At 40.7% G+C, this 24214-nt stretch overlaps 2 protein-coding genes across 2 annotated transcripts in view; both read left to right on the top strand.

The window, feature by feature from the left end:
- The window catches only part of LOC124612911 (queuine tRNA-ribosyltransferase accessory subunit 2), a 79548-nt gene that overhangs the window by 42804 nt on the left and 12530 nt on the right, over positions 1-24214 (top strand). The window contains exon 7 of the mRNA XM_047141400.1: positions 24002-24205. Within this exon, the coding sequence (XP_046997356.1) occupies positions 24002-24205 (204 nt within the window). The remainder of the gene's footprint in view (positions 1-24001; positions 24206-24214) is intronic.
- On the top strand, positions 22214-23995 carry LOC124612912. Its single transcript, XM_047141401.1, has 2 exons — positions 22214-23410; positions 23550-23995. Exon 1 carries the CDS (start codon positions 22513-22515, stop codon positions 23074-23076), a length of 564 nt encoding a protein of 187 aa, XP_046997357.1. The 5' UTR covers positions 22214-22512; the 3' UTR covers positions 23077-23410; positions 23550-23995.

Here is a 24214-nt window from a genome sequence, read left to right as displayed (position 1 = left end):
CTACTTTCTTAGGATCGATCATGTCCCAAAGTGGGATATCTTTTGATGAAAGATGAATATAATAAAAATAGAACATTTAGAAGTTTTAAATGATCGCAAGCAGATTCTTTATCAGTTAGTTTAGTAGTCAGTGCAGCATATCTAGAATATTAAGCCAAATAAACTTCTTGTAATACTGGGAGTTGTGAATTGTTGTTATCACTTATTCCGGTCTTATTTATCTTAAAGCCTAAATAAGGGAAGGACCATATAGTTGATGCATTGAGTGGTCAAGAGGTACAAGATTGAAAATAGTGCTGACCTATAGGACTATGGTCTTTTTCAGAGATAACTATCAAAACACACATCCATTTACAGTTGTCTCGTGTATATTTGTCTTCCTGTGTTTATTTCACTTTAATCCTCCTTTGTTTACTTGTCAGTCTTCTCCTGCTGTACCTAACCTCCAATTGTCATACTTTAGGATTATATAACTTCTCTTTTCCTCCCTTTTGGGTACATATCACTTCTATTGGAACATGGTTCCATCTGAACTGTGCCTGTTCAGAAAAGCATCTCTATCCCTAGCTACAACCCATCCCAAATACTATGCCTGAAATGCAGACAATTCCATAAAATCCTCCAAATGATCTTGCCATAAAAATTCCCATCATTGGATGCCAGATATCCTTCCACAATGACTTAAAAATGTTCAGATCCCACCAGTTCCTGTTACTCTCAAATAATAGAAAACCAAATTTTTGCGGCATAGACATCTCTAAACTATCTCTGTTCTCTCCTAGAAGAGCATGCACACCATCCCATAAAAGTTGTCCAGTTTACTTTCACCTTACTCCAATACCAAAACACCATTGCTCAACAAGATGATATACCCTGCCTTGCTGTTATACCACATTATACCACAAAACCCAGAACCCAAACACATGCAAGACACTGTCGGCAATATGTCCACTGCAACCTTAATCCTGCATAAGTCCTATCATAAGGTCCCACCTTAGCGCTGCTCCAAAATTCAGTCATGCTAGGCTGGTCAAAAATTTGCCACCCTTCACTTGGTTCCTGCATTGGGAACACTTTTTCGATCCGTGCAATGGAAACAAATTTTTACCATTGACTTCTCATAATCAAAGCTAACATTGAACCTTACCTCTGCCAGGTTATAAATCTGTGCAGCTATGAAACTCCCCTACTCCCAAACAACCACCCACTGGTTACCTAAAAGAAATTCCGTACCCCCAACCTGGCATTGTACTCAGTTCACAGATCCCCTCACAAAAACATAGTCCCCCAAGGTGGAGGAAAGTGATACCATCCACAACTTAAAACAGATCCTGATCTAATCATCCTCCAAACCCATTTCACTTCCTGCAATGCATAAATCTAACTGTCCTGAAAGGCCTGATGTAACCATCGACTGTTCTCCTCTTGATGACCAACATCTCCAACACGTTACCTCTTGTGAAACTTCCAGTACTGAGGACACAAACCAAGCCCTTCATCTTGTTTACTATTCTCACCTCAGTATGACCCGGAGCCTTGCTCATTGCTGTTGTACACCAAAACTGCCCCTGCCCTTGACCTTGCAGCCATAGTAACTACCTCTCCCAACATCCTGCTGACTCCAGACTCATCACCTCATCCTTATGGCCATGCCCAACTATGTTCTTACCCACAAGTATGTACCCTTTGAGAGATGGTATAAAACAAATCAGAGGCACTGCTATGGGCATCTGCTTAACATCCTCATAAAACAAGCTGATTAAGGGTCATCTAGAGAAAACCCTCCTAGCTACCTGAGATTATGAACCCCTTGTATGGTTCAGTTTCATAGATGATATCAACACGATCCAGATCAAAGCATTCTATCCTCATTACTCAACAGCCTTAAAAGCTCTTTTCATCTTTTTCACGTGGTTCTCATTAGCCTAGTGTACCACCTTCGTGGACGTTGACCTCCACTTCTCATATGGCTCCACAAAAACCTCTGTTCATATTAAGTCTATCAGCCATCAATAGTATCTCCTCTTTGTAGCCACCATCCTTATAGTCCGGCCACACATGAATGGTACATCCGCAGTAGTGACCAATCTGTTTATGTGCCTGTCAACATTTTGAGTGGTTCATGTATACAGTGAATATTTGTTATTTGTATTCTATCCAGGAGTAGTTTCAAAAAGGTATCTGAAAGTGTTTTGGACTCTATTCAAGACACAATGATACATTACTGAAATACAGGAATTATAAATAAATTTCAGAGTACTTCTAAAGCATGATCATAAGCACTCAGGAGTTAGGAGTTTTCAAGATTTTTGATGTATCACATGGATTCGTCATTTTAGGGAGGGAGGAATAATATATTTTCACTTCTTCATTTCAGTTTGATTGTTCTGAATTAGAGATTCACTTGTCAGGGTATTAACTCTTATCTTGTTGTATTGTTTTTATTTTTTCATTTTTGCTTGTGACCTGTCTTCCCCCCCCCTTTTTCCAATTTTCGCATTCCATCTTTTACTTGTATAGTTAGTATACCTCATTTATTATTAATCTGGAATTTGAGTTATAGCTGCTATTACCTCTGACTTCTTACCTGTGCCCTATATTTCTTGTGGCACATTATCTGTGCTATATTCTTATCACCACTAATTGTACTTCTCTGTTTGCCCACACATTACCTAATTTTCCCATCCTGTGCAACAAATATTAATTTTTATAGTCAAGATTTTATATTCTGTGCTCTATATTGAATCAGCTCTGCAGATGTTGCTACTGTTTTCTTTTCTGTTATTTCATACATCTATAATGTATTCATGTGGTCTGTTTCTAATTTGATTATATTCTCATGGTTTACGTATTACTTTTGCGCATAATTAATTAGGTGCTTATTCATAGCCTATCAAAAAAAGTGAAGCACCCAGGAGACATAGTTGGATGTCAATGTATTTTAATACAATACACGCCACTGTCAGTATGTATGAGGTGTGATCAAGAAATGCAGTGAATAATTTTATTAGAAACAAAGTAATAAGCTTACATGGAATTTGATTTAATCTCCTTCAAATTACTGCCCTTGGCTAGCAATGCACTTATCCCATCGTTAAGTCTATGACTGGAAGCATTTCTGGAGGGCTTCTTTTGGAATGGTGCCCAGATGCTGTGTTGTATCCCCCTGAAATATTAGGAGTGGTGTAAAAATTTTTTTTTTTTTTTTTTTTTTTTTTTTTTTTTTTTTTTTTTTTTTTTTTTTTTTTTTTTTTTTTTTTTTGCAATATGCCCTTGAAAAATTTGGTGCTCACAGTTGTTCCCCTTGTAACGAACTCTGATTGCACTATGCCCTCTGTGAGGTCCTGCCCACTCGTCACATATAGGGTGCCTAAGGGATGCTGATGTTCTTGGAATGATATACGACAATTCAACCAAATAACATTAGTAGTTTTATTTCAATAAAGCAGATTGACAATACTTAACTTGGAATTTACAATGTTATTGCAAGTGATGGGCGATGTGCAACATTAATCTTAGTCCTTCGCTATATACAATGTTTATGCAAGTTTGACACACCCTCAATATCAAAAACAACAATTAGTGTGACTTTGATATTTAGTTTTGACTTGTGTGTCTGTTTAGTGTGAAGAGATACACTGGTTTTCCATTGGAAACTCTGAATTTGCATCTCATTATCATACCCATAGACGCAAGTTTCATCTCCAGTTGCAGTTTTGGACATGAAGTCCAGATTTGAATGAAAACAATCTTTCAACTCTTTGCAAACTGACACATGATTTTCGTTCTGTTCATCATCCAAAAGTCTGAGAACAAATTTCACACACACTAAATCTCATATTCAAATTATCAGTAAAATGTTTTTCAAGAATCCTTCTTCGTCAAGCTCGAATACTTATTCCCCTACTTAATGAACAATTTGTGCCACTTTTTGCATATTTTCTTCTGTTTTTGAGGTTAATGGATGCCCCGAATGTTGCTCGTCTTCTTCCACTTTTTTATGGCTCATACCACTTGTTAACAGTCTTCAAGAGCATTATAGCCATACACAAAGTTGAAACAGAACTTAATGTGCATGCGTTGTTTGAAATTCGTGGTGCGCGACAGATGTGGTAAACACCGCCTCACTCTAGCACTTTTGTACACTGACTGACAATTCAGAACGTTTTCCAACTTGATGCTGCCTGTCTCAACAGATCAGACTATCAAACAGATAACATCAAAAGGTTGTAATGTCTGCTGTTGCTGCTAAAAAATTCGGTCACATATGTTTTGATCACACCTCGTAAATGATTAGAGTTGCTGTTCTCTGTGGCAGGTAGAATCGACATCACAGTGGATTATTGTTTTTCATGTTTAGTATTGTTGCCAGACTTGCTAGGAAATACAGCGATTAGCCAGAACATTATGACCACTGACTCACTATTGATATAAACCCGTCCAGGTTATAGCAGTGTCACTTAGTGCTGCACTGCTAGTCAGACACATGCACAGTGCATGTAGTATCAGTGAGCATGTTGTCCATGTGTAGGATGGGGAAGGCGAGCAATCTATCTGAGTTTGACTGAGAGCAGGTTATGGTGGCCCGAAGGCTTGACATGAGCGTTTCGAAAATTGCATGACCTTTCAGGTGTTCTAGGAGTGGTATGGTGAGCATTTTCATCATTTTGCGAAACCAAGGTGAAACCACACCCACACATCATGGAGCTGGGTAGCCACCCCCCGTTACAGATGTCGGACGTCGTAGGTTGGGCAGACTGGTAGAAAAGGACAGGCGGTGATCTGTGGCGGAACTAACATTAGACTTTAATGCTGGGCAGAGTACAAGTGTGCCTGAACACACAGTGCACTGAACATTCCTAATGATTGGCCTCTGCAGCTGATGACTCATGCATGTACCAGTGTTAACACCCTGACATAGGTAACTATGACTGAAATGGGCACTTGACCATCGGGACTGCATGTTGGTGCAGGGGCAGAGTGTGGTCTGATGAATCCCAATACTTTCTTCATCATGCTGATGGGAGGGTGCGAATCCATCATCTTCCAGCGGAACAGCTCCTTGATACCTGAAGACAAGCTGGTGGCAGCTCCATTATGCTCTGGGGAACGTTAACATGGCATCCGTGGGTCCAGTGGAGTGCGTACAAGGCACTATGATGGCCAAGGAGTATTGTACACTGGTTGCAGACAGCATACACCCCTTCATGACTATCATGTTTGCTGACGGCAGTGATATTTTTCAACAAGATAATGCAGCGTGTCGCAAGGCCAGGAGCGTGATGGTATGGTTTGAGGAACGCAGCGACGAGTTACAGTGGGTACGCTGGCACCCCAGCTCGACAGATCTGAACCTGATAGAACACACCTTGGATGTGACTGAATGTGATTTCAGAGCTCATCATGCCCCTCCCTGGAATTCATGGGAAGTAGGTAACTTGTGTGTGCAGATGTGGTGCCAACTGCCTCCAGCAACCTACCAGGACCTCATTGCTTCCATGCCATGATGTATTGCTGCTGTTATCTGTGCCAGCTATTGGGTAGGTGGTCATAATGTGCTGGCTGATTTGTGTATAAGGGATATGAACAATGTCGCATGTTGAGTGAACACTTTGAAGGGCATGAAGGTGGGCTCTCCATTTGGCTGGCTGATCGAATCACACAGTATCCAAATTTGTGGGGCATTTGAATGTGTCAGTGGCCTAATGTAGGACTGTAGGTGACACGAGGGCCAGCATATTAATCATCAGGGTTCCAGTTCCCTATGTCTGACCACCACAAGGTAGAATCACTGTGTTGTGCGCCAAGTACTTCATAACCCTTTCACACCCCTCTGCCTGCCACCTGAGAACAAGTAATGTGCTCCCTACAACATTCCTTGTCATCCTGCTCTATTGAATGGAGACTGTCAGCAGCCAGACTAGGAAATTTCCAACCCGTGTATGTTTTCTCCCATTAACACCACAGTATGAACTGCTGCAGTTGGGGTAGTCCTGTGACTGATGAATAGTTTTGCATGGTGTTCAACAATGAATTGTGGTTCTCCACTATCCTAGATGATCATCATTAGCGAGTATGGTGGTGAATGGGGAAAGACCCCAGTCTTCCAATGTTTCTGAGAGGCACAGCAGTGGTACTTGTTACATCATGCTATGGGGAGTCATCTGATATTACTTCAGGATATGGCTGGTAGTGATTGAGGAATCTCTGACTATACAATGGTATCTCATGGACATCCTCCCTCTGTATGTGTTACATGCCGTAATACAGTATTGTGGTGCTGTTCTCAACAGGACATGCTCTTCTGCATAGGACATGTGTCTCTATGAACTGCCTGTGTGATGTTGGGGTACTCCTGTGGCCAGCAGGATCTCCTGATTGTCACAGATAGAATGCGTGGGACCATCTTGGACATCAACACTGTTCCAGTACCATTACCCAGAATATCAAAGGCTAGTTACAATAATTGTGGGTCAGCTGGTTCAGGAGAGGATTCAGCAGTTTATGACTCCCTTGCCAACCAAATTGTGCATTCATCCAAGCCATAAGAGGTGCAATATAAAACTGATATGTGGGCTCATACTATCAAGTTCTTTGTAAATCTGATTCGATTTTGTATTACTGCAGTATCAATCCCTCCAAGCCATAAAATTTCATTCTGTTTCCTCCTCCCCTAGTGATTCCTTTCCTTTCTTTGTCAGGCATTATATTACAGTAAAATCTTACTTGTATCCTATGCAAAGCCCCATCTGTGTACCTATGACTTACTTTTATGAACCCAGAATAATCCATCTGAAAAAAATTGTATTTATTTTTTAACATTAACTTCTCAATCTATATAGTTTCATTCCTGCTGCAGGTACAAATAGTCACACTGCACAGAAATCCAGTGGAACTTAATTTCTTTTACAATAGCTGTGACTCAAGCTATACAGAGATGTAATTATTAACGTTAATACTACTAATAAAAACACTTAAGTGAAAAATGCAAGGAATATGGCTATCATAATACATCAAGACTTTCATGTAGTTTGTCGTAATTATTGCATAGTTACTGGGGAAAGGGTGTGTTTGTCATTACAGCAATGAACTGTTTTAAAGGGAAACAAGAAACTATTTTAACATACTAGAACTTTGGATGGGAAATATTCAGAGATACATACTTGATATATCGCAATAAATGTTTGTTGTAACCCAAGAACACTGTGAGTTTATTACATGGAAAGGCAAAAACACATGAAAGACAAAGTACATACAACAGACTACAAACAGATGGTGAGTTTATTACATGAAAAAGCAAAAACACATGAAAGACAAAATGCATACAACTGACTACAAACAGGTGCCCAGCAGAGCCTGCACTCTGGCCTATATAGTCGTTAGTTCTAAAGGGGTGCAGCTGGGAGGCCGTACATGCAACTGCTCTCTTACTAGCTAGCAGGCCGGATGACCTCTAGTGGCTGAATCAAGCATAAACTTAACGCACGAACTATGATGTGGTTGGTTGGTTGGTTGGTTTGGGGAAGGAGACCAGACAGCGTGGTCATCGGTCTCATCGGATTAGGGAAGGATTGGGAAGGAAGTCGGCCGTGCCCTTTCAGAGGAACCATCCCGGCATTTGCCTGGAGTGATTTAGGGAAATCACGGAAAACCTAAATCAGGATGGCCGGACGCGGGAGTGAACCGTCGTCCTCCCGAATGCGAGTCCAGTGTCTAACCACTGCGCCACCCCGCTCGGTGAACTATGATGTGGTGCACAAACAGATTTGGTAGTTACAGCACTCCTTTACTTTGTGAAGAAGTCCATTTCCTCTGTCATTGATGTTGGTTGTTGAGCCATGCAACGCACTGCCATGGGGCATAGGATCAGAAGTGAAGTGAGCATGAACAGGTGCGGCACCTGCCCCCCCCCCCCCCCCCTCCCCCCTCTGTAAGAGATCATTTGGTAGGACAGGTGGTGTTGATGTGGCTTCCATTTCCCCTGAGTCCAACCTCAGTGAAGGAGGCTGTGGCAAAGGTGGCTGAACAGGGAACACCAGCTGCGGTAGTGATGGAGGTGTCTGCTGCGACAGCATGGGACCTGGGGTTCTGCCTTGGCCCCTGACAGCTGAAGGAGACGGTTGAGAAGGCATCGCCAATGGTAGTCGAGGAAACGAAGGCACAAGCCATGAGGCAGGAGGCGGCCAGGCAGACAGAGGACGCAAGGGCAGCAGTGGTGCTCCCGGTGTGCAGCTGTCACCACGAGGTCATAGCTGGCCGAACTGTCGTGACACCCTTCTCTTAGCAGAGCAGAAGATGCAGAGGCATCGACCACAATGACTCTCAGTGACTGCCACCACCAATTGAAGGTGGCAGCCAAAACTGTGAACACCACAGCTGTGCCAGGCCAGAAGTGCTGCAGTGGCAGTGACAGTGGATGTCCTGGTATTGGTTGAAACAGATGTAGCAGAGTACGGGGCTGATGGCTGTGCAACAACTCTGCTGGGCTCTTACCTCCAACAGGGGTAAACCTATAAGAACTGAGGAATCGGTCAAGAGCCACGTCAGGTGACACATCCAGAACATATTTTTCATTCGATCCCTAAATGTTTAATTGAGGGTGGAAAAGAGGAGCTGTGACATGGTGAACACCACATTTTTTTTTTTTTTTTACAATAATCTTCAAATTCCTGAGGTACGCACTGGGGGCCATTCTCTGTAACCAACATATGTGGAAGACCTTCCATTGCAAAAATTTTGGACAAAGCTGAAATTGTGCAGAAGTAGACAGACAGTGCACCACATATGGAAACTGAGAATGTGCATCAAGTACAAGAAGTACAGTAGAAATTAAAAAAAAAGTCCTGCAAAATCTACATGAATTCATTTCCAAGGCCACCTGGCCGTGTTGACAAAGATGCACGGGGGTCGCCTGATGAGTAGCACAATGTGGACAGGCTGCAGCAACTCGCACTGTTTCCCATCAGTGCCTGGCCAGAAAACATGTCTACATGCTAATGCTTTTGTATGTGCTCACCCAGTGGTCCACATGTACTAAATGCGTAACCTCACTCCGAAGGGCAGGTGGGGCTGCAACACGCAGAGCGATGTCCTCTGAAGCTAACAGCAGAACTCCATCCCAAACAGAAAGATGATTTTGTAATGCAAAATAATTCCTTAGGGGATCAGAAGCACATCCAGGATGTTTGTCCAGCCAGCTGTGTTGGACAACTTTACTTAAAACAGGAGCTGCAGTTACTGCAACTGCAATTTTAGTGCTTGTAATAGGAAAACTGTCAACAAAATTTTGATCTTCCACACCTAAATGAAAACAAAGGAATTCCTCTTTATCAAATGCTGGATTTGGACCAATTGACAATCACAATAAGGCCTCAGGATTTGCATGTTGCGCCATACGTTTAAAATGTTCTCATAATTGTATTGTGATGGGAAAAGAGAGAGCCCGCTGCTGTAAGCGATGTGCAGTTTTATTCGTCAAGGTCACAGAATGGTTAAAAAGAGACACTGGTGGTTTGTGTTTTTTGATCAGGTGAAACTTAGACCTTTACATAAAAACATGAAATATTTTTAGATGATACATGTTTGCTAAAGCTTGTTTCTCTATCTGAGAATAACACTATTATGCTGAATTTAAGGTTTTAGAAGCATATGCAATATGGCACTCTGATGCATCGACATACATATAAGCGAGGATGGCGTGAAGGTCAAACTTGAGATTCACCTGTGGCTAACAGAAGGTGCTGGCATGACTGGAAAGTGACCAAACAAGGGGCCGGCTGCAGCTTACATTTCAACAACTTGAATGCCTGGTCACAAGCTGGGAACCATTGGAAAGAAACATTTTTGCCCAGTAATGCATGGAGTGGTTGTGCCACAGTAGCGCTGTCTGGTATGAATTTGTGGTAATACACAATTTTGCTTAAGAATGTCTGTAATTCCATGATGGTGTGGTAATGCAGCAACAGCAACAAAATGCTAAGGGTTGAATGCCAGCATGTGACACTTCCAGTAAATAAGATGGTTGCAAAAACTATATCTTGCCCAAATTGCACTTTAATCCTGCAGAATGTAAAACAGAAAATAAAGCATGAAGTTTCTCCAAATGTTCCTCTGTAGAACCACCAGACACTACTACGTCATCTAAATAGTTGATGCAGCCTGGAACTGATGCAATAAGCTGTGTAATTGAGATGTTATTTTATTTTATTTTGACCACCAGTTTCGGCGTACCACTATGCCATCTTCAGGCCCCATACGCATCTCTCAAAAATAAACAGTTTTGGCATACAGTGCCATATATTCCTGGATGTCATGAATTCAAAACTGTTTCACAAGTGTTCCATTCTAAGACATGATAGCAACTCAAGTCTTCAAATGAAGCACTTGAAATGGTTTCGAATTCACGACATCCAGGAATGTATGACACTGTATGACACTGTATGACAATATTGTTTATTTTTGAGAGATTCATACTGGGGCCTGAGATGGCGTAGTGAAATGCTGAAACTGGTAGGCAAAATAAAATAAGATAACATCTCAATTAGACAGCTATTGGCGAATTTCATTGATAATTTCTTGACCAGCTCCTGTCCATGATGGATCAACAGAGATCAGCTGGTGTATTGTTAACCAGAAGGCATTTAGATTCCTTGTCTAGTGGCAGCTGTAAATGTGCATCTGCTAAGTCAATCTTTGAAAAATAATGGTGCCCCGATAATTTTGCTAATAGCTCATCAGGATGTGGTAAAGGATAGGTATCAGTGATGGTGCATTAAGTGATTTTATTTTAAAACTATGGCAGGGGCATAATATTTATCTGTAGGTTTTTTTACTATGGCCAGTGGTGTTAACCATTCATTGGGAGAAATAGGTTGAATGACATAAAGTGATTGAAGACAATCTAACTCTGCTTTCATTTTTCGCAGCTAGGAATGCTAATGAATGAACCACAGCCTTATAAGCCACAGGTGCAGAAAACTGTGCAAGAATGGGAATCTGTTGTTTGTTATCTCATGAGCGTCTGCGACATTGGAGCCAGTAGGAGAGAACCCAAACCCACATATGTTTGAGGACTCACCAGTGTTGCTGCTTCACCTCTGTCCACCTGCATTCTCAATAGTTCAGTGTATAACTTGCTTTGAGACACCATCACTGCTGACACGCTGTTCACATCCATGTTCGTTTCATCCTCACTCAGGTTTGGAAGGGAGTTACACACAGAAGCAATGTGTCGTTTTTTTATGACATCTATTATGCATTGCTTAACTCTTGGGGGATGCAGTCTGTTCAAGTTGAATGAAACAGTATGGGCATGAAGGCAGCAGAGTGCAAGGCTGTTGCTGTTGTTACTCGGACCATTGTTGTCATGAACAACTATTACCTATATGATACTGAGACGTATGTTGGAGTGCTGCAATAGCTTCTCCATTCCCTTGCAAAGTGACTGAAGGCTGGGAGGGAGGGGGGAGAGGAACCGATTTCTTAAACGTTGGACCAGGCTTCCATTGAGCTAAGTTTAATACTTCTGTAAGTGTAGGTTTTCATGCTGTGGAGCTTGCTCTTGAACTTCCGTATGTAATGTTGCAATCTCAAACCATTTGATTTGTGTAGGATTCCTTAAGAACATTTTCACAAAATTATGACAATGACTAAGTCTGTATAGTTCTGCTGCTCATGCCCTGTACGACTGTTTTGCTCACTATTGCAACAGTAAAACTCCACATGAGTAGCAGTAACATGAGTACATTTATAATGATTGGTAGAAAGTATCTTCCACATCTGATAAAAAGAAAGACTTAAAAGTTCCTGTAATGAGTTGAGCTGGCACAACAACTGATACATAAGAAGTGAGATCCATAACAAAAAAAGAAGAGTCTTGCACGAGTTTAAGCCTGTTACCCCAGATGCCTGGAAATACTGTTGCAGGCATTTTCATAACCATTCCAGTCTTCTGCTGCATCATTGTACACAGGGAACAGTGGTGGATATATCATTGGCAGGAGTGCATGTCATCACAATGTAGATATTAAACAGGAAATAGCAACTGTCAGCACATGCTGTTGCTCGAGAAGAGATTTAAGCAATGCCTATATGGAAATTAAACAGAAAGGACCAATAATTGAAGTGGGATACACGGAGTGGAATACAGTACTTGTCGTGAAAGTGTTCTAATGCAAGAACACTGTAACTTTATTACTTGATAAAGCATAAACACATGAGAGACAAAGTACATACAACAGACAACACAGTAGTGGCTGGCAGAGACTTGTGCTCTGGCTTATATAACCATTAGTTCTAACAGGGGGCCCAGCCGTCAAGCTACATCCGCAACTGCTATCGTACCAGCAGGCTGGGTGGCCTCTAGTGGCCGAATAAAGCACAAACCTCATACATGGACTATGAAGCAGCAGACACACAAATTTGGTAGCTACAACAATGTTGACCTTTTCAGCAGAAACCTTTGTGGTAGACAATTTCTGTGCTGCATTACCGTATCTATAAGTTGTTATTAATGTTAGCAACATTTATGTCCCCAGAAGAATGTACTGTTGATATAGCAACTGGGCAAAATCATATGAATAACTGCTTCATATGTCTTTGTCACTAATACAATCTGAATCATCCTGCTCCTGCAGATTAGTCCAAATAAATTTTGAATGGTCACAATAGGATTTTGTACCATTGCTTGCAAATAAATTGTCCTAGATCCTACAAAGATACTAACAGAGTGTAAAAAGTACTGAAATGCTTTTCCAACACAGACTACCTTGAATTAGTAACATCAAACCTGGAAATTTTGGTAGGCAAGATATCCTATTTTATCCTCATGCTGATCAAACATCTTTGACATCTACTATATAACAATAATGGAAATTCTCGGGTGGAAAAATATGTAAAATAAGAGAAAGGCAAGTACTTACCCTTAGTGAACTGGTGTGTGGTGCACAGAAATATGTAATAGGAAACAGATAATGCTGACTTTTGAGCTCTTGTTCTTTTTCAAGTAAGAGTACATACAATCACAATACTCTTGCTACAAAAAGACCAAGAACTCGAAAGCTGGTGTTAACTGTTTTCTTGTGTTAGTTTCTGTGCATCCTACATCAGTCCTCTGTAACTATGTGGCTGCCTTTGCCTTATACATCAGTATTATCATGGGGAAACAAATCCCACATGGGGAGTGAACATAGTCTCCTAAATTGGTTTCGAATATCATACTTGTTATCTTTCCTTGCCGTATGACCATGGTACAGTATTTGCCCCAGCCAGTATGGTCTCCCATTGTTTGAAGAAGAGAACTTGGTTGAACAGTGTACATCAACAGTAGATCACAATGTAAATGTATACTTGCTGGACTGATTTTCATTGGCTATGAGTCAAAATTTTGCACTCCTTAAAACAGTGAAGCTTGTTGCTTGAATGCAAGAATTGGGGAAATGATACCATGTAACACATTAAGCTGCTGTTCAGTTTGTTCTTTATTGTGTGACCAGTACCAGTCAAAGACCATTATCCAACTAGATTTTTGTTAACAGCAAGAGTTGCAAATGTACCTACATTTAAAAAGTGTCTGTAGTATAATATTTATAAATCATGAAGAGCCTGATGCATTCACCCATCTCTGCATGACTAAACATTATTCATAAGTGCTACATTTTTTGCTAGCTATTAAAAAAAAAATCTGTGCTAGATAATGGTCTTTGAGCGGTACAGGTTGCACCTAAAGAACAAATTGAAGACAAGCTTAACATGTTACATGATGTCTTTTCTACAATTTATTAAAGCAGTGAAACACAACCAACAAAAATATAGTTTATGTGAAGTTTGGCAGTGGCAGCATTACAGTTAAGCTAGATTTATTAAAACTATATTGCACTGTGTTTGCTACGTCATGTTCATTAGTGAATATTAAACTCGCCAGCTGTTTTCATGGCAGCGATCCTCTTCCATGCCACCCTGTCTATCAGTAAGTGTAGTTTTCTTGCACTATTGTGTTTGGCGTATGAAGTTATCTCATGAATTTTCTATGATACTAGGTGCAGATGCTCTAGGAATGCAGAGATAAAACACTTCATGAAAGAGAATGACAACATGTAGCTAACTGATGTGTGGTGCATGCACAGCAAGTGACACAATTAACAGCACAGATGTGTAACTATTTAACTGTTCTTTCAAGCTACTGCCTGCTCAGAAGTGAGAAACGCCTTTGCTACTATATTTGTGTCTCATATGAATCAGCTTAAGGTGAATGGCTGCATTTCCTCATTTTTGTTTATTGTTTATGTTCTGAAATTTCCATTATTCCCTGGATGTAGCATTACTTCATTATGTACATTTTGCCAAAACTAGACTCTTCTCTGAGTTGTAAATAAGAACATAAGATTTATATGAAAATTGTTCTTCGGTTACTACAATATCATTCGTAAATGCCCTAAAATTTGTCATCGGCAGTAAACACTTGCAAAGAGTGGATTCATGTGGACATTTTATTTAGCTACTTCTTTTCTATAATAAGTTTAGGATATATTATGATACTTTTTACAATCTTGTGCCATTGTAGAAAGGACCTGGAACTATCAGACGGGGCCTGTTCTAAACATTTTAACTATCAACCGTTTAACCCTTGAGAGGGTGCGAGGGTATGTACTGAGTGCGCCAACAACAAAAAAGATTGTTTTGTTACATTCCATTGTTTTACAGTTGCAAGCCCATATGTATTTCTTCATTACTGCTTCAGCTAACACAGTGAGAAGTTGTGTTGACAGACATCCAAGTGAGCAGCAGTAATATAAAATAAACAGCAAGCTAGGTGAGAAAAAAATTACAATCTGTGCAAGAAAATTACTCAGATTCTGAGCTTGCAGCACAATCCCACACTGAGGTAGTTATTTATGAAATAATTAGTAATGAAATAAGTGGATGGCTGAGGCCTCATTCAGCTGCACTGTTTAGTGCTTCAAGTGGGTCATTTGTGTGGGTTAACACTTGCTCGCGACAACCAATTATTGTTTAATGAAACAGCGATTTAGGTCATATAATGTAAGTCTATTTTATTGTTGTTCAATTAAATTAGGATTAATTTGTGATTTTGCTCAACATGTTTACCTTGGTTACATAAAGGTAGCTGTTTCTTACATGCCTACAAAGTACACCGCATGCTGCTCGTGTTACGAAAAACGGCACACCGACTCAAGGATTAAGTGACAAAAGACTTTTTCAGGATAACATAATTATCAATGAATCAGGAGGAAAAAGTTACATACCATTGTTACTTAAAGTGTTAATATCACATATGTGGTTTTTCAAAAATTCTTTTGTGACGTCTGGTGGGAATTCCGTATTGGCATCATACTAATCTATTATTGTCAATACACAACAAAAGGAATGAGTTCTCCTATGGAAATAATACACAGAATAAGCTAGTTGGACACAAAAGAATAAAACATAAGATGTGTGAGAAAAGTAATAAGGCTGACAACACTGCGAGTGATCTGGCCACACTGTGTTGTTCTTCTTGTGTAGACCCATGCGTTTATCCATTCTGGATGCTCAGAGTTTCAGCTCTGTATAGCCATAATGTAATTTTTGAGAGTGTCATCAGTGAAGTTGTGTTTTAGTCGTGTGTTACGAAAATGGAACTGCAGAATTTAAAGCACCGTTATGCAGCCAAGTTTTGGGGAATCCATGCATGAGACCTTTGAAAAATCAATGAGAAACATTACTTTTAAAGAGCACAGGTTTTTTGCTGTCACAAATCATTTTTGGAAGGCTGAGAACATGAACCAAATTCAAAAACTGACAAAAATGTCAAACATGAGATCAGACCAACGTTTAATGATAAGAATGATGAGTGACCTTGTGACAAAGGAAGCTGAGATATTTTTGCTTCCTCCCTTGTTTAGCCATCTGCCTCCTTAAAACTCATTTCTTCACTTTTAACTAATTGCCACTGACATGCGTGGGTGTAGTCTGCATTTTCATAAAAGAGAAAGGTTGGCTCTAGGTTTTAAAGAATATAACACCAGGTCTGGTTTTTTGCTGAGTTTTATGTATGTGACTGATTTTCTAATTTATTTCGACTCTTCCTGGTTAATACTTTTGTTATAGGGTGAAACCTGTGATGGTTTCATGACTTAAATTCTATTGTTGACTTACAAACAAATATGGGTTCTGTACTAATTATAAACATTTGGAGGAGCAACTAATAGTATTCTTGAGCGATCTATTTAGTTCTATTCGAAAACATGTGAGTAAAGCCAGCCCTTAATTAATTCCAAATTAATTAACGGTTTTGTCAAAAGTATTGTTTGCGTGGTGATATTTGTTAATTTAAGAACAACGAATTTTTCGATGTATTAATTTAATTTAATGAGTGATGTTTTAATTGTAATTTATGTAACTTAAATGTTGAACAATGTGTAATTTCAGGACCTATTATTGTGAGGATATGCAAAGACCAAATTTTTGGGCTCGAGACAGTCAGTCCACGGCCGAGTTTCAGATGGGAAACATGTAATGGTTAGATCAACAGCAATGCATCAACTTAACTGTGAAGTAACTGTAACACAATTAGGCCATGTGTTAAAACAATGACAGTGTCTATTCCATATGTACCTTTTTATTCTCCAAGAACTGTGAACTATGTGGTTAGGCTTTTACTGATTGTAGATGTTCAACAGTAAAATATGTTTGCCTGCAACCTCTTAACAAGGCTTATCAAAAGTTAAACAATAGTTAACTGGCCATATTAAATGTGTATATTGGGTGGTTGTGAACTGTGAAAGTAAAGAACTGTGAAATGCAAATGTACACCTGTTGGCTACATCATTTAAAGTAGTCAGTGTTGAACTTCCACCCCCATTTTTCAGCCAGTGTAGCAACGCAGTACATCAACACTGAGGACAGTCAATGAGGAAATAAAGCAGGCAAACATCAAAACCTGTTAAACTTAAACACTTTCACCATACATTTCATTTTTACTAAAGATTTGCACATGCGAAAGGTTTGTGCCAATATAGTGTTGACAAACTTCACAACTGAGCAGGAGGACAATTGAAGAAGTGCGTATGTTGATCTTCTCGAGAGGATTGCCCATGAACACAAATGGCTCAGTTGTGACATCACAGGTGATGAATCGTGGCTTGTTGAGTATGATCCTGAGACAAAGCAGCAACGTGCAGAATGACACAGTGCGATATCTCCAGGAGCGAAGAAAGCTCAAATGAGCAAATCAAAGATCAAAACAGTGCTGATTTGCTTTTTGACAGTAGGGATATTGTGTATAAACAATTTGTTCCTGCTGGCCAAACTGTCAGAGCAGCCACCACTCAGTTAGTGTTGTGTGGGAAATGACTGGAGAGGTAATGGGAGCTGCAACGGAGTGGGAGGTGGTGGCCAGTTGTAGAGACTATTGAAGATTTAGATCAGAGGATCACCTGAACAGAAGGCATAATACACAGTTCTCACCTGCACACATCAGGAGAGTTAGTGTTGAGAAATATTGTGGGTGGTGGATAGGCTCCAGTCAGCATGAGTATTGAGCATTTTTTAAAGTAGTTAGTGTGGCTATGTGCAGAATGTTCTGTTACTGTTTGATGGATAGTTCTGGATAAAACATCAATTTCATTCTGAACATTATAAGAAGCAGAAATCTCCATACAATCCAAAACTTGTACAAATTCCTGTAGTTAATTGACATTGACATCAATGTTGTAGGAATGTTCTTGTAGAATGAAAGTACTTTTGGATTAAAGGAGTCACTTACCGCAAAGCAGAAAAGTGTTAAGTTGTCGAAAGGCACACACCAAAGAAAGAAAACTTGTCAGTTTTTGGACTTATCCTTTGACAAACTAGAGCAAAATATCCACAATAATGGGTGAATGAATTGGGCAGGTTCTGCACCTTGGTCTGCCACAGGGATATGATAGCTGTGATGGGGTATTGGGAGTGGGAGTGACAAATCTGTTTGTGGGCTAGGTTTGGAGGGTATAGCCTGTCTGTGAAGGCCTTTGTGAGGTCTTCAGCATACTGTGCAAGGGAGTTCTCCTCACTGCAGATATGTTGTCCGTGGTTGGCTAAGCCATAGGGAAAGGTTTTTTGGTGTGGAAGGGATGGCAGCTGTTGAAATGCAGGTGCTGTTGGTGATTAGTGGGTTTAATGTGGACAGAGATTTTCCATAAGAGAAGTGGAGGTCGATGTCCAGGATGGTGGCACATTACATAGAAGAGGACAAGGTGAAGCGGATAGTAGGAAAGTTGTTGAGGTCGTGAAGGAATATGGATAGGGTGTCATGACTAGACCTCAGATTTTAGGTAAAAACCTATTTTGTACCTCATTAAACAAAGGCAAATAACTGGACTCGCATTCGGAAGGACGACGGTTCAATCCCGCGTCCGGCCATCCTGATTTAGGTTTTCCGTGATTTCCCTAAATCACTCCAGGCAAATGCCGGGATGGTTCCTCTGAAAGGGCACGGCCGACTTCCTTCCCCATCCTTCCCTAATCCGATGAGACCGATGACCACGCTGTCTGGTCTCCTTCCCCAAACCAACCAACCAAAGGCAAATAAAATTTTTTATGACTGATGTTCTCTCATGGTCTTCCCAGCTAAGAATTACGCAAATATTTTAACGAAAATTGTTATTTTGTAGTACCTAAAATACCTAATTTTATGTTAGAACCTGATTGTGCCTAATTTTTAAAAATCCTAAAAATACCTAATTTCATGTTAGGACCTGACTGTACTAACTTTTTAAAAATCCAGTCAAATAAAATTTGTATGACTAAAAATACTCTTCTGGTCTTCCCAGCTACTTAGAAAACAGCAATTCAATGATAACTGATTTGTTTGCATGCATTAATGCCAATTGTGTGTCAGACAATGACAGCATACGCTAAGCTGTTCCAGCCCACCCTGCTTAGTGGAGTGTTGTCACTCGCTGTGAACCGTCAAATGGGCCGGCAGAGCATGGAGGAGCCTTGTGATCTGCCTCCAGCGTCTTCCTGCCCCATCTGAATGGCCTGTTTAAAACACGTTCACTGTCTTCATTCAGTCGGTCAGTGTGCTGGTTAGATATGGTGAAATATTTCACAGCAACAGTGTATTTGTGGAAAGTCAAGCATGCTGAAAGTGGCCAGCTCCAAATTATCTCTGATTCGTAAGTGGTTGCAAGAATTTCCTGGTTTATCTACAGACAAAAGAGTTATTCACTGCAATGTGTGCAACAAAGATGTAAGTAATTTTAATATTTTATCTGCTATGCCCACTCAGAGAACAGTGATGCCACTGTTTTTCCCAACTTAAATTGGACCAGACACATGCGAATGCAAAAATATTGTCTCTAAACCCTAATTTTGCGAAGTAGATCTCGCACATAAATTCTTCCACAAAGTGTTTCTAATTTCTTTTTGTTTTTAGGTATGCTCTGAATAGGGGTCTCACTTAAGTCAGCATGTTGCATGGATTAAACATCAGGCAAATTTAAAAAAATGAATCAGACGTGAAACAAATGTTTGTAACTAAACCAGATGCAACAAACAAAAACAAATTTCATCTTGACCTGTGTCGAGCCATTGTTGCAGCAAATATACCATTCAATGCAGCTGAAAATAGCCAACTCAAGAGTTTTCTAGAGAAATACTGTCACCACAGCATTCCATCAGGAACCACACTGAGAAAGAACTATTTAGATACTTTATATGAAAATACGATGAGCAGGATAAGGGAAGATATATGTGATTTATACATGTGGATCTCTGTCAATAAGACAACTGGCAGAAAGGTCTACACATGGCTGATTTGACTGTTGTAAAGGTAGATCCTGACACTCGCCCTGTACTGCATCTGATCTGCAGGAAGGAACTAAAAAAGACTAACCACGAAACAATTGCTCACTTTGTTAATAAAGCCCTCAAATTACTTTTCCCCAATAGTCCAGATGAAAATAAAGTACTTGTAATCTAGACTGATGCAGCTGCATACACGATTGCTGCTGTTAAATTGTTGAAAGTATTTTACCCAGCCTTGCTCCATATCATGTCGTGCCCATGCCATCAATCGTGTAGCTGAGCTGATACGTCTTGAGTTTCCACATGTAAGTAAGCTAGTTTCAACCATCAAAAAGGTTTTTATTAAAGCACCTACAAGAATCCAGTTATTTCAAGAGGAACTTCCCAAGGTACCACTTCCACCAGAACCTGTACTTACTCGCTGGAGAACATGGAATATTAACTGCAGGAATTTGTTCAAGTTTTGGGTTGTATGAAGATTTCTGCGTCTTATAATGTTCAGAATGAAATTGATGTTTTATCCAGAACCATCCACCAAATAGTGACAGAACATTCTGCACATCGCAACACTAACTACTTTAAAAGGTGCTCAATACTCATGCCATCTGGAGCCTATGTACCACCCACAATGTGGAATATTACAGCGAGTATTTGGAAGACATTAAGAACATCGTTCTTAAATTGCGGCAGGAGGCAGTGAGCATTCTTCTAAAGGACCCATCAATTTCCAACGACATTGCATACCTAAAATCTCATTGTGCATTTTTAGTCCCTATTATTAAAGCTCTAGAGTGTCCAGGGAAAGCAGTCTACAGGCAACTGCGATTGATAGAAGGGGGGAGAGAAAAAATCTTGGTCCCAGGTTCTATTGGTATGAAAGTTAGTGAGAAACTAAAGACAGTGCTTTTTTAAAAAATACAAAAAAACAGTACTGACCACCCTCTGCACAGTGTCTGACATCTTATCAGGTAAATCAACAGAACATGAGTGTGTTGTCCCATTGAGCCTAATACCGTCATTTAAATATGCTCCGGTAACATCTGTTGACGTGGACTGCTCATTCTCGGCATATAAGACGCTATTAACAGACAAGAGAAGCAGTTTCTTAATGGAAAATCTGGAGAATGTGTTAGATATTTAATGTGACTGTAACTATGGACATGGATAGTAATATAATGTGGATTTTTGTCAACCTCTTTATCTTTCTAGACAGTAAAATGTCAGATTTTGGTCACCTATTTTCTGATTTTTATAACCTATTTTTGTAACTGATAGAACCTATTTTAGGTACCTAAATTAAGATTTTTAGAACCTAAAAGTCTGAGGTCTAGTCATGACCCTGAATCCAGATTGTGGAGAAATCATCAGTGAACCTGAACCATGTTAGGAGTTGGGAATTTTGAGGGTTAGGATGGTTTCCTTCAGATTACCCATAAATAGCTTGGCATAGGAGGGTGCCATGCTGGTGCCATGGATTTGTTTATATACCTTCCCTTCATAGGAAAAATAGTTGAGAGTCAGGATATAGTTTGTAAAGTGTATAAGGAATGAGGTGATCAGTTTAGGATCTGAAAGATATTGGGAGAGGTAGTGTTCGATTGCAGTAAAGCTATGGACATGAGGGATGTTGGTGTATAGAGGGGTGGCAAGAACAGTGATGAGTATGGATATAGGAGGTAAAGGGATGGTGGAAAGCCACTGAAGAAAGTGGTTAGTATTTTTGATATAGGAGGCTAGGCATCGGGGAGGTGGTTGGAGGTGTTGTTCAACAAGAATGGAATTTTTTTCAGTGAGAGCACAATAGCCAGCTACAATGTTGTTTGCAGGATTGTTGGGTGTGTGGATTTTGGGGAGCATGAAGGAGGTGGGTGTGCAGGACATTGTTGGGGTGGATAGGGAGGTAGACACAGGCGAGAGTTTCTGGGTGGGGCCTATGGATTTCAGTAGGAATTGGAGGTTATGTTCGACTTCCAGGATGGGATCACTCTGGTAGAACAGTTGGAGGAGTCAGACAGTGGCAGAGGCCTCCCATCAGGTAGTCATAGCGACTCATCATGACATGTATGGAGTCTTTGTCTGCACGGAGGATGACTAGGTCTGGGTCTGCCTTCAGGTTGTGCATGGCGAACTTTTCTTCTGCCGAAAGGTTAGTGTTCTTAGGAAGGGACCTGGGGAAGGATTGTGAGAAGAAGTTGGAGGTAAGGAATTGTTGGAAGCTGATAAAATTTTCTCGAGCTTCCAGCCATGTCCAGTGGATTAAAATCCATGAGCTATCGGCCAAGTTCTCCTCGGCCATTGTCAAGTGGTGATTGTTGAATGATTGCTGCTGCTTTCCTTATATAGCCATACTGTCTTCAGTGATTAGGTGGGAGCAGGGGGACGAGTGGGTGGGGGGGGGGGGGGTTGTAGTTGGATGATGTTATGAACTGGGAGAGGTGAAGTTCAGTGTTGGCATTAAGTTGGAGGTTGATGGCAAACAAGTTTCTCCACTGTAGAAATTGGGAGTCTGTCCACATTAAATCCACTAACCACCATAAGTACCTGCATTTTGACAGCTGTCATCCCGTCTGCACCAAGAAACCCCTCCTATACAGCCTAGACACCCATGAGCGACATGTCTGCAGTGATGAGAATTCCCTTGCCCAGTTCGCTGAAGGCCTCACAAGAGCTTCACAGACAGCTAATACCCTCCAAACCCAAACCTAGCCTACAAACAGACTTCCCATGCCGAACCCTCACACAACCCAATCCTCCCAATCAGCTACAAAGGAGCACCCCGCCGTCACCCTCTATCACTCTGGACTGGAACAGCTGAAGTGCATCCTTCACCAGGGCTTTGTTTCTCTCTCATCTTGCCCTGAAATGGGAGACATCCTATCCAAGATCCTTCCCACCTCTCTTAAAATGTTGTCCCATCACCCACCCAACCTAAACAACATTCTAGTCCATACTTATACCACTCCCATTCCCAACTCCAAGCCACAGGATTATCCTTCACCATCAAAGGCCAAGCTACCAATGAAAGCAGCTGTGTCGTATACCAAATCTGCAGCAAAAACTGCACAGTTTGCTATGTTGACTACCAGCCAGCTGTCCACCAAGATGAATGGCCACTGCCAAACTGTTGGCAAGAACAAAGTTGACCATCTTGTTGCTCAACAAAGAGCTGAACATAACAAGCTCAGTTTTAATGGATGCTTAACCTATTTGTATTCTTCCCTCCACCACCAGCTTCTCTCAGATATGCAGATGGGAATTATCCTTACAACACATCCTCTGTTACTGTAATCATCCTGGTGTCAGTCTGTTACCTCACTGTCTCCACACCCTCCACTCAAAAGTTTCCCCTTCCATCATCCTGTCAACTCCTCCCACATGCACATCCCCATGTTATCTTCAATGTGTGCTGCTGCCCACTGGCCACTACAATCATGCTAGTCCATATACCTGGCACCTCTCCCTCCCTCCTGCATTCCAAAATGACAAACCGGCCTTCTCCCAGCTCCTGTCCCTCTCCCTGCCTTCTGCCTCCCTCTCCGTCTACCCGAACCTCTACAACCTGTCCACCTGTTGAAAAATATCATAGGCATGTTAGTTCTGGTGGCAGCGCTTAAGGGCATAGGTGTGTCTTAGGATAACAACTCCTGTCCCTCTCCCTGCCTTCTGCCTCCCTCTCCGTCTACTCGAACCACTACAACCTGTCCACCTGTTGAAAAATATCATAGGCATGTTAGTTCTGGTGGCAGCGTTTAAGGGCATAGGTGTGTCTTAGGATAACTCTGAAAGCTAGCAAGTTTTCTTTTTTAATGTGTGCCTATCGACAGCAAATGCTTTTACTTTTTAGTAAGTGGTGTCTTTCAATCCAAAAATATGAACATTGACATAGTTAGAGATAGTGAAAGAATGTCTAAGTACTGTGTAAAATCCAAGATGGACTGTAACAATATTATGAGAAAGAGTGTTGCTACTCACCATATAACGGAGATGCTGATTTGCAGATAGGCACAACAAAAAGCCTGTCACAAAGTGAGCTTTCAGCCAACTAGGCCTTAGTTAGAAATACAGAAAACACACACACTCACGCAAAGACATCTCACACACACGACCACATTTTCTGACTGCTGAAGCCTGGCTGTATTTTATGTGACAAATAATGTTAGTACTTATATGTTTTATTTACTCTTAAGAACTATACTTAATGTACTTTTTTCAGTCCTGATTCACCTATAAAGGAAGAGGAAACTAACAAAAGTATTAATATTGATAGTCAGAAGCAAGCAGTAAAATCAGACAAGGGTGAAAACTGTAAAAATCTGAACTCTGATTCAGAAGCCATCGTACATTCCTCAACCACAGGTGCAAATGGTGTACATGACAGTAATGACACTGTGTATGAAATATCTCTGAAGGATGATAGGTGAGTAAT

This window comes from Schistocerca americana, chromosome 4 (assembly GCF_021461395.2).
Source record: "Schistocerca americana isolate TAMUIC-IGC-003095 chromosome 4, iqSchAmer2.1, whole genome shotgun sequence".
Lineage (NCBI taxonomy): Eukaryota > Metazoa > Arthropoda > Insecta > Orthoptera > Acrididae > Schistocerca > Schistocerca americana.
Note: the sequence above shows the minus strand (reverse complement) of the source record. Positions and strands in the feature narration are given on the sequence as shown.